The sequence below is a fragment of the Tinamus guttatus genome, unplaced genomic scaffold, assembly GCF_059628265.1.
Source record: "Tinamus guttatus ecotype Peru unplaced genomic scaffold, ASM5962826v1 Tinamus_guttatus_pri_ptg000004l, whole genome shotgun sequence".
Lineage (NCBI taxonomy): Eukaryota > Metazoa > Chordata > Aves > Tinamiformes > Tinamidae > Tinamus > Tinamus guttatus.
The window spans coordinates 1,468,285-1,478,747 of record NW_028288538.1 but is presented as its reverse complement, the minus strand read 5'-3'; the positions used below and the strand labels follow the sequence as shown (position 1 = coordinate 1,478,747).

Genomic DNA, 10,463 nt, shown 5'->3' with positions numbered 1-10,463 from the left:
AAGTGGCTTGTGGCGCGGGAAGAGGAGCGGAGCAGAGCGGCTTCGGCTTCTCGTTTAAAACTTCTTCCCTCTCCAGCCTCCCCCTGCGGCCGGCGGGTGGTACGGCCCGGCGGGCACGGGCCGTTGCTAGGGCCGCGGGGAGGCCGCAGCCGCCATGGCCGCCGCGGGGGCGGCAGCGGCGGGGACGGGGCCGGAGGCGGCGGCGGCCGCGTTGGTGCAGGTGGGTCGAGGCCCGAGCGAGCGGCCGCCCCTGCCCCGGGGCTGCGGCCGAGCCCGGCGGGAGGAGGCGGCCGTGGCGGCGCCTCGCGCCCGCCCTGAGGCGGGAAGGCCCTTTTCAAACCGAGGACTCCACTTAACCTGCTCGAAGAAAAGTCACCTAAAGATGTTCCCTGTTTGCAGCGAAGCTGCGAGAGCCCCAGTCTCCAGACGAGCCCTTGAGTTGACAGCAGTGTGAGGAGTTTGAGCAGAAAAACCAAGTTGAAGTGTGTGTTCAAGAATGAGAGGAAAAAAAAAAAAAAAAAAAGCTCATGCTCTTCCATGGGAAAAGGATTAAATTGAATTGTCTCTTTGCTTTCTAAGCAAAATGGGTCTGTGCTTTCCTGTCAGGTGCTTCAGCAGTTCATAACTCCGTTAGAGTTAATAAAGTGGAGGCTTTATTAGTAAACTTTTAGGTAAACTTTTTTTTTTCTTTTTTCAGGTCTTTTACTAATCACTGGCTTTAAAAGTCACTGGCTTTGAGTTCCCCCATCTCTCATTTGCAAAAGAACAGAACTACAGGAAATGTTATGTGTTTTCTCTATTTGGAAAGCATTTTATTTGAATTAAGCCCTTCTGTATAAACCCATGCTTTTTTTTTTTTGTTTTGTTATAGCTTTGACTGTTGTAATAACTTGATTTTTTTAGGTCCAAAGAGACCTTCACAAGCTTAAAAATAATGTGAGAAAAATCAACTTGAAAGGAAAAATAGAAGCTGAGGATATTAGCAACTTGGAAGCGGCGATTGAAAGAACTGAATTTGGACTGAGAGTGAGTAAAATGAAATGGCTCAGGAAGATGCTTTAGTCCAAGATTTCTGTCAGTAAGTCACTCTGCACAGGGCATGTATTTGCCATCTGCAAATTCCCTTTCTGCTTAGCAAATGATGGAATTCATCAAATATAGTGGTTTAGAGCAAGGGTTTTCTTTTTTGGAGGGTCGGAATTAATCTTGTAGCTCATATCATAAATGAAGCTTTGCTTCAGTCTAACAATAACATAGGATCTATCAACTTTCACTCCAGTAAAAGCTCTAAATTGATAAGCTAAGTGAGTAAAAACTTAATCCCAGCACTCTTTTAATAGTCTAAACTTTTTTTCTCTAACAGAAACATGCTGAAAATTATTTAAATGCTATAAACAGCCAAGTGTTAACTATTTCTTCTACTGATAAAGGAGAACATTCAAAACTGCTTGCAAAATGGTAAGTGAAGCATCTGTTTTACTGAAGGGATTAATGTAAGATGGAAACTTATCAAACATACCAAAATCATGAAGTAAACAGGAGCACCTGCCAATAAACAAATGAGTTTATTTTGGTCATCTGCTGTTTTGATTTTGTTTTAAGTTAAAAAGTAATATAAAAGGAAATACAGTCTTAAGTAGCTACAGTAGCAACTTTTCTGTTAACTCTTGCAGTTTTGGCTATACACTACAGTGATAATATAGTAGTTAAATTCAGCCAGATGGAAGCTCTAGTGGTTTAATGGATAAAATCAAAGTAACTTTTAAACTTCACTGCTGCTTTCTTCTAAATCAGGGAGTTTCCTTTTGGCACTTCTCAGAAACGGGTTATTTTGCCACGAATACCTGTGGAAGCCCAGGCCATCCAGGAATGCAGCAAATCAGCACCCCGTCTCTCTCAAGATTCACAGGTATGAAGTAACATAGTATTTGCTTTGACACAACCTTTATTAAATGCCTAGACTGGGGTCTTGCAGGTATAAAATATTTTTATTGCTTAGGAAACACCTTGATTTATAATTTTCAAAGAGTGAGAGCTTTGGAATATGAATGAAGTACCCATGACATCCTTAAGATGAGTGGAAAAGAATGATGCTTAGTGTTTTGAAAGCAAGAGTTTTAAGTTTTCCACACAATATTCCAATCCTATCCTGTATGAATACATACCTATTGTGCAAAATAATCATCAGAGTTCAGCTACTCCATCATGTCTATATTATCCACGGTCTTTCAATTCTGTGTGCATCAGTGAGCCTAATTTAGAGAAGGGTATATACTATGCCCTGTCTTGCCTTGACTTCCTCTTCCATTGTTTTTTGTGTCTAACCATGGCATGTGCTTAGCAATGCGCATTCAGTGGCACACAAGCTAACCCCAAATTCCCCTTATAAAGAAAATGGACAAACAGCACTGTTTTGCCAGCTGTTCTACATGCCCAGCATGCCAACATAGAAAGCTCTTATTATTAAATAGTTGTGAAATCCAGCTGGGAAATTATCACCTACAATTCCTCAGTTCTTGTCTTTCCTCACTTGCAACTATAAACATTTGGTTTTGTTTTACTTTATTTAAGCATACATAGATATGTTTTCCAAAATTCCTTTCCACTTTAAAGAAATGTCTGTGAACTGAATAGTTCTTCATTTGAAGAGAATATTTCCAAATACAAAGGTTTAGAGGAATCAACTTCTGAAGATTTACAAGTTCTGAAATAAATAATTATTTTGTGCACTATTTCTGTGATTTGTGATCCCTAATGTGCTCCATTTTTACTTTCACATGGCCTAAATTGCTTGTAGTAGTTAATGTATAGCAACACTGAAGTCAGGTGAGCGCAGATTTTACGCATTCACATTTCTAGAATACTGTCATATGTCCAACAGCTTGCCCGCAGATGTGTCAGCATAGGGTTAAAGTTGTCTGCACAAACATATATTAGGCTATATTCTCCTGTCATTAACAGAATAAAAGATATAAATGAAAAACTAATATTTCTAGAGGGCTCTAGAATATGCAAATATCATAAATAGGCAGGAAAAGTGGTTTAGTTGCAGAGAGTAGATAGCTTCAAAGATTAATGCAGCCTGTTCATAAACCAGTTGCACTGTGCTCAAAACAAGGCATCACATATCCACAAAATGGAATTTCCTCGTGGAGAAGGCTTGTTGGCTTTCCACAGCCAGCTGCCCCTCCACCCTGAATTGACTTTTGTGTTGAAGTAGAACAGGATTTGAACTACTTTTAACTATAATGAACATGTCAACTTGTTCTGTGGATTATACCCCATGCTAGTAATTGAGCATGCTAATTCCCTTTCTCATAGGGCACTAGGTTAGGAATAATGAGCTATCTGCCCTGCTTTTCTCTTCTTTCTTGTTCTACATCAAGACAGTTAAAGCTAGTTTAAATGTAGGACCTGGAAAAGATAGATGGAAGAGACTCATGATACCATCTGCTGTAACCCCTGCGAATGTAGAATTGTCATTTGCCTTGCATTTAAGCTGGCAGAGTAACTTTTATCAGCTTTTATTTTATTAAGCATTTCAATTCTTGTTATCCTGAGCAGAATCTGCCACTGCAGCGCTGTTCATTTCACTGTCAGACTGGGGAGTCTGTACTGTGAATCATCGATTTTAATTGAGAAAGCCCTCAATTTCCCTCCAATTCTTGTTTAATAGCACAAGCAGTTTCCTTGCTGTACAGTGGTGTATTATAGTAATAAAATAAATACCACAAAATCACTGATGAGGTGAAAATTGAACTTTCTATCTCTGTGCAGCCATGTGGGTAAAAGAGTAATTGGCTTGTATAATAACTTTTGTTCTTACAAACCAAATCTAAATGAACATCTCATTGATACATCTGCTTGTAATTGTATCAAGAAGAAAATAGATTCTGCAGATAAATTCAAGCATTTTTGTAGTTCTTTCACAAAGTAATACAGTTGTTTAGTAGTTCAAATGTACCTCTAATGATTCTTGCATTTTCATATGGTGTATTGTTTGTCAAAAAGTAATATTGTAATAAAATACATAATAGAAGCATCTGTAGAGAGTTCTCATCTATAGATATGTTCAGTTGGATCTTGCATACTAAGGGAACTTTTCATATTCCCATGCCCATATAATGGGAATTCAGCACATACAGCGTCAGGTCCCCAGCTCCTCTAAATTAACTTAGCTCCGTTGACCTCATTAGAGCTGCATTAGTTCCTGCCATCTGAGGATTCTTCCCTGTTCAGCGTTGGTTGGTAAATAAACCCTGTTGGGTGCAGGCTAGTTAGTAGCATTATTGCAGTGAAAGTAATGAGAGAGATTACTATGCTTGATACAGATGCAAGTGAAAGCCAGAGTACATGCATTACATACTGAAATGTTTTGGCTCAGTATACATTTACTCAGAGTAAAAGGATATGGCACCATTCTTGCCTTTGCAAAAAAGGGGCTTTAGATACTTTTTGACAGGAAGAAATGTGGTCTTCGTTTTCTGTCCAACAATGCTTACTTCATATTTTATTCAAGTTGTATCCCTTCATGCAGAAAACACATACATTAAGAAGCTATTTTAATTCTTGTAACTCTAAGGATTATTAATTCCTTCATTTACATATAAGCAAGTGTCTACCTACCTTGAGTCAACTAACCAAGGAAGGTGTTCTGGTCCGTCAGGTCAATGATTCCTGAATTAGTCTCTGATAAGTATAGCCAAGATAGATAAAACTCTTATTGTCAGCTGGGGGAAGAATGCGTCTTTAACTCCCTCCTGAAGGTCTGGGTATGTGTTTGCCAGACTATATGTTTGTGAGGCAGGCACTCTGTTCAGCAAAACATTTTGAAATACAACTCCAATAAAAGCTCTATTTTTCTATTTTCTCACTGCAGAACTTTACTTTCAGATTTGCTTTCAGGCAAGATCTGCCTTCTCAATGGAACATGCAAATGTTACAGTCTGCATTGTAGTTGTCTTGGCATCTACTGATATGAAAAGGAAGATTGTCATTAGTTAGACAAGATTACAGGCTGAAACTCACAATTTGCTTTTAGTCTTTCCCCTTATGCTTTATTACTCTTCATTTAATCATTTAACCTCAATCTACTTTATATTTAGTACAGATTCTTGTCTTGCATGTCTATCTTTGCTTATGGTTTGAGGCTTACATCCTTCGCATATCCTTGACTAGTTCATAAAATAGTTTTCAGTAAAACAGTTTTCAGCTTTTTCCAATTGGACAAGTAGTAATATTCATAATAATGACTTGGAGTTCTCTGAAGGTTCTATGGCTTGTCCATGTTTCCATATAAATAAGTACCATAAAACATTTATTATAACACTGGAACTGGATAAGTAGAACTGACGAATGACGTATTAACATAGCAAGTAAAATCTGTTTGTTCTTTCTGAACAAAATTTAAATTGAGACAGATGTGAAAATTTAACACTTCAGAACTTGCAACAGAGTTGATTGAAGAAAGTTTGGTAGAATATTAGCAAGCTATAAAACTAGTATTCACAGATAAGCATCTAATCAGAAGATACTTTTTCATTGTTTATCCAGCTCTGTGGATGATCAAATATAATTTTGTTATAGTTTTCAAATTCATTAACAATATTTTTGGTAGTGAATTCTTGTTTATAAACACTACTTTCTCATGCAGTTATTTGAAGAACACGTATAATACATATTTTACATATTTATGTTTTCCAGCCGCGGCTGGAAATGAATGTGAAAATTATGCTTGACCAAGAAAACATCGATACTAAAGCTGTTTTCAAGCAGGACAGTGAGAACAAGCTGCCACTTATAACCAAGAAAAAACCTGCTTCAGTAAGTAGCTTGTTGTCTGATTGCTTTTTTAAATCTTTATTAACTATATACTATTAAGCTTGTGCATATCTGAGCTAAATAATGTTATTTTAAATGACAGTACCTTACAATTTTCTGTTTTTTAACTTCAATTAAACAATTAAAATCTCCTGAGTGGCAATACTAGGAAAGACAAACCTGTAGTCCAATAGGTTTAAGTAACAAGTCTTCAGTCCAGTAAGTATACATGGGGAATGTGCATAATGAGCAATGTCAGTAAAATCAGTGAGTGAAGGTAGGTGAACTGGAGTTTTTGGAATTTAAGATGCAATTCCAAAATCAAGGAAGAAGTAAAAGGGCTTTCAACCCCGTTGGCCCTGAGAAACAGTGGTCTTTGGTTCATTCATTACATGGCAGTTTTCTAACAAGAAATGACTGCATTCCATTTTCAAATGCCAATAGGATTCTTATGAACTAGTGAAAAATGTTAGTACTTTCTTTTGATGCTGCTTTTGATTGGCATTTAAAAAGCAATCCTAACATGGGAAATAGGTGTCACTGAATCAGAAAAATAGGGCTTACACAAAGCATCAGAGTGCTAGAGTAACTATGTGATTTCAGGTGACATTTTCCTCTCGTTTTCCTGACAAGGTTTGGGGAGGGTTGTTGCCCCATTGTACTTAGCTCACTGCCTGGAGCGCTCTCTTTGGAGTACGAGGGACTGATTCAGATGCCTCCTTTGCACAGGGAGATAATTCCATGTCTTGCAAGTCCTGCAGTGTCCTCAGAGTCCCCCTGCCAGGTATTCTGTCAAGCTGTAGCCCTTAGTACAAAGCAATTATCTCTTGAAGCCTAGACTGAGGATTTCCTGCAATGCCATGGTGAAGATTGCCCTGACAAGTGGGCATCAAGTCACCCTTCTCTCTGGGCTGAGAATGTTTGATTGTGTAAGGTTAAATTTTGAGTCTCCCAAATTTCTGCTGTGCATCTGCTTTTTCTCTTAAGAAAAATTAACACGAAAACGGCATTTTCTACAAAGTATGCTTAAAAAAAAATAGTAGGCACAGACATCCCTCCAAAGATCAGTTGTGCTTACAATTTCAGTGCAGTGTTGTAGTGCACATGAAAGAATATACCCAGTGGCCTGAGTATATGGCACTCTTCTACAACTGAATTTATGGAATAGAAGCATTATGCAGCAAGCACAGGGCCATAACAGGCATTCTAGGGTGTGTTTGGTTTTAAACAACATTAGCAGGATCTGTGAATGGCACAGTTGTGAGCTGCCACTTATAAAAAATGATTTTTTGAAAGCTGTTGCCCAGACTAAGAGGTGATTTGTCTAACCCTGTGGTATAGAGTTAATTAGAAAAAAGCATCATGGCTAATAGCTTTTTGAACCACTCTAAAACACTCGCAGAGAGGAAGATTATACCACTGCGGAGAGCCATGTGTTTTACCACTCTCACTCAAACATACCCTGATCAGAGAACTTCTTAATGTTGACTTAAATTACAAACATTTAGTGTAAATTAGTCAAGCTCTCTGATACATATTTACAGTTGTTAAGAAATTGTTTATGATAAGGAGATGGCCAGAATAACCAAGTAGGTATTTTACATCTTTATTTTATTGTTCTTCTCTAGCCTTATTTAAATAGAAGCTTTTCAGGAGTTTTTGACTCTGATGAAACAATCTGATTTGAAACATTCTAACTTCATTTCATTTAAAAGCTTGAAAGTAGATTTGTAAAATCCCCTGAGACTGTGAATGAAGGTGTTTTTGGTGAAGGTGACCTATACCAGCAATCCGCGGTATGATGGATATATATCAATATTAATAGCTAGAAAAAGAAGGTAGTTGCAAGTCTGAAAGTGTATGGTTTCTAGGTCTGGAAGAAAATAGCAGCTACATCTGGTACAAGAAGGTATCTACTATTTACCCTGCTTTTTCTAATCAACCATTAGAGGGCAATATTTCTACACATGCGTATGTGCAGACATGTATACCCATATATGTACCCTCCATAAGAACAAAAACTCTATGGCTGGGTTGCCAAAAGTCAGTGGCACAAGAAATCTCTTTGTAATAAATGACAAACTAATCACTTGATTGAGAGGATCTAGCTTCTTCCCACTAGCATCAGCATCTGAGCTCTTAAAGAGCATATAAAACATGACAATTAAAAACAGGCTATTTTGTTAGGTAACTAAAACATCCATATCAATTTTTTGCCAATGTGCCATTTGAGTCGTTCAAAAAAGTATTTTAAAACTTAATAAAGGCTTTGCTTGTTTGTTAACAATTGCTGTATTTTGTGTTCTTTCAGTGTGAAAAGGTTGCTCATACTGGATTTCCTAACAGAAACTAGGAACAATTAATTATGCAGTAGCTATTGCCCTTTTGAACTTCTTTGTTTTTGTTTTTCTAGTCTGCAGTAATACTTCATCTTCAGTAGCATCTGTAGTTATCTTAAAATTAGGGATATAGTTCCATTTGAAGCAACATGAGCCAACTGAGCGTTGCTTAATTTTTTTTTTCTGGTCGACAATAATCTGCATAGAAAATGAAAAATAAGTATGTAACTATTAAATATGTGCACTTCCCATGGAGTATCAAGCAAAACAAACAGTAATCTGAATTGCAGCAAAAATAATTCTGACTGATGCAACGGAGAAAAGATTCACAACTCTGCCTTTTATTTTTGTAGGACTGCTGTTCTTTTACAGAATTCTACTGGCGCTTTTTGGTCCCTGTTTTCATATAAATATATATTATGATGTAAACTTAGGAACCTTTTAATTTATTCATGAGGTAGAATTTAATATGGTGATGATTTCTACCCATTATGAGCTGCATCTTAAATAGAGTGGCTGTAGTGATGGCAGTGATTCTGTTTCTGGGTTGTGTGGGTTTGTTTGCCTTTTTTTATTATTATTTATTCCAGTGCCACCATTCTAATCATATCCTTCCATACTCATTCTTTACTCAGCATTTTCACCACATTAATCGCTAATGCTTATCACTAAAAGTCTATTCATTTCCAAAACTATAAAGCAGAGTAATCTCATTTCATATGCTTAGAAGTTGTAGACGAAAAAGGTTGGGTTTTTTTGATCCTGAAAACCTGATTGTGTTTTAAGCCCATGCATATGGCTATAATTACAGTCAAAGCATAATTTGGCATTGATAACAGAAAGAGACTTAAACAAATTGATGCTACGCTGCCGTAATTCAAAGCAAGCTTGTTGCATTCCTGTTATGCTATGCAACCATAATAAGCAGCACAGTGAATTAATAAAACTTGTCACTAAAAATAAAGAGGGTAATAATTGGTGAGATAGAGTTGAGTTAACAGATGACTATAGTCAGCATCCTTTCAACCTAGAAATGGGAATGTGAAGGTCACCCCCATCTCAGATGACAAACGTAGAACACTTTGTTGGTAAACAAATTAATCTTTTGAAAAGGTCACCATTTGTTTTAAGTTTTTATCCAGTTCTTGTCATCTGGAGTCGGCGCTGGGCTGTCACGTTGCTAGGTAGGGGTGCAGCCGCCGCGGCTTCCCTCCGGATGAGCGTTCCCGGCGCCGCCGCGGCGCCTGCTTGCGATGCCATGGGCTGCTGCCTTACAGCTGTCCCCGCGCGGGAACGCCGGCCCGCCCCGAATCCCAATAAGATGGGCTGCCTTTTCTGCCTTGTCTTCGCTGGCCCTCTGCCCACAAGTGAAATGTATTGGAGTTCAAGCCAGCAATTATCTTTCTTACTTCCTTCTGTGCTGCTTCTGTTCCCTCTTTCAGAAAACAGATGTGGCGTTCGCCGAAGTTCTGCATCTATTCTCTTCTGCACCTGCTATGGCAGGGTTTTGATAGAGGTAAATTCCTGGGAAAGCTAGCAGTAAGCCATCATGTCTAACTTCCATGGCAGCTTAAAGGAGTAAAGCTTTATTTTTTTTCAAATATATGCAAAGTTAATTATTTCAGAGTCATCCCTGATTAGTCGGAAGGCTTTAAAGTACATAAAAATAATATATTACCTATGGGTAGATGCTTAGTTGCTCCATATTTAAGGTTATATGTTGGACTTTCCATTTAAATCAGAATTCATTTCTTTCAGTGTTTTTTTAAAGAGGAAAATAATGTGTATTAATACTTCTGTTGCATCTAATGGAATGTTAATCTTTAGGTAGACAAAATTATGGAATGTGTAAATTGAAATAAGGAGGACAAAGTTGAATTTTCTATCTATTTTCCTACTCAAAATCTTCTTGAATAAGAACACCCATAGGACAGCCATTTTTAGAAATCGTTATTTGAATTTCTTCGATTTACATCCTGTTGCCATTCAGGTTCTTGCCAACACCTTCGCCTATTGTCGTCGTGCTGGATTTTTAACAGGCCACATCCTACTGTCTTGTGCTTAACGAGCTTTCTTGGAAACATCCCTAAAATCATTCTTGTCTTTCCATTGTGGTATGTTTTCTCCTTCCTTTTCTAGGGATTGTCAACTCTGTATGACAAATCTTGGTCAGACTTTTGAGAAAATCAATATTTTGAGAATACCAACTGGAGATTATTGTGAAGTGTCAGATTGCTGGGTTATATGTCTTTTCCGCCCTTGCTATCAAGCTCTGTGGTTTTCTGATATGCCTTGTCTATCTAT

General features: G+C 37.8%; 1 protein-coding gene across 1 annotated transcript in view; it reads left to right on the top strand.

The window, feature by feature from the left end:
* Window positions 1-154: 154 nt before the first annotated feature.
* Window positions 155-10,463, top strand: part of IQCH (IQ motif containing H) — a 61,663-nt gene continuing 51,354 nt past the window's right edge. The window contains exons 1-5 of the mRNA XM_088520802.1: window positions 155-220; window positions 904-1,026; window positions 1,364-1,458; window positions 1,795-1,909; window positions 5,704-5,823. Coding sequence (XP_088376928.1) covers window positions 155-220; window positions 904-1,026; window positions 1,364-1,458; window positions 1,795-1,909; window positions 5,704-5,823 — 519 coding nt within the window. The remainder of the gene's footprint in view (window positions 221-903; window positions 1,027-1,363; window positions 1,459-1,794; window positions 1,910-5,703; window positions 5,824-10,463) is intronic.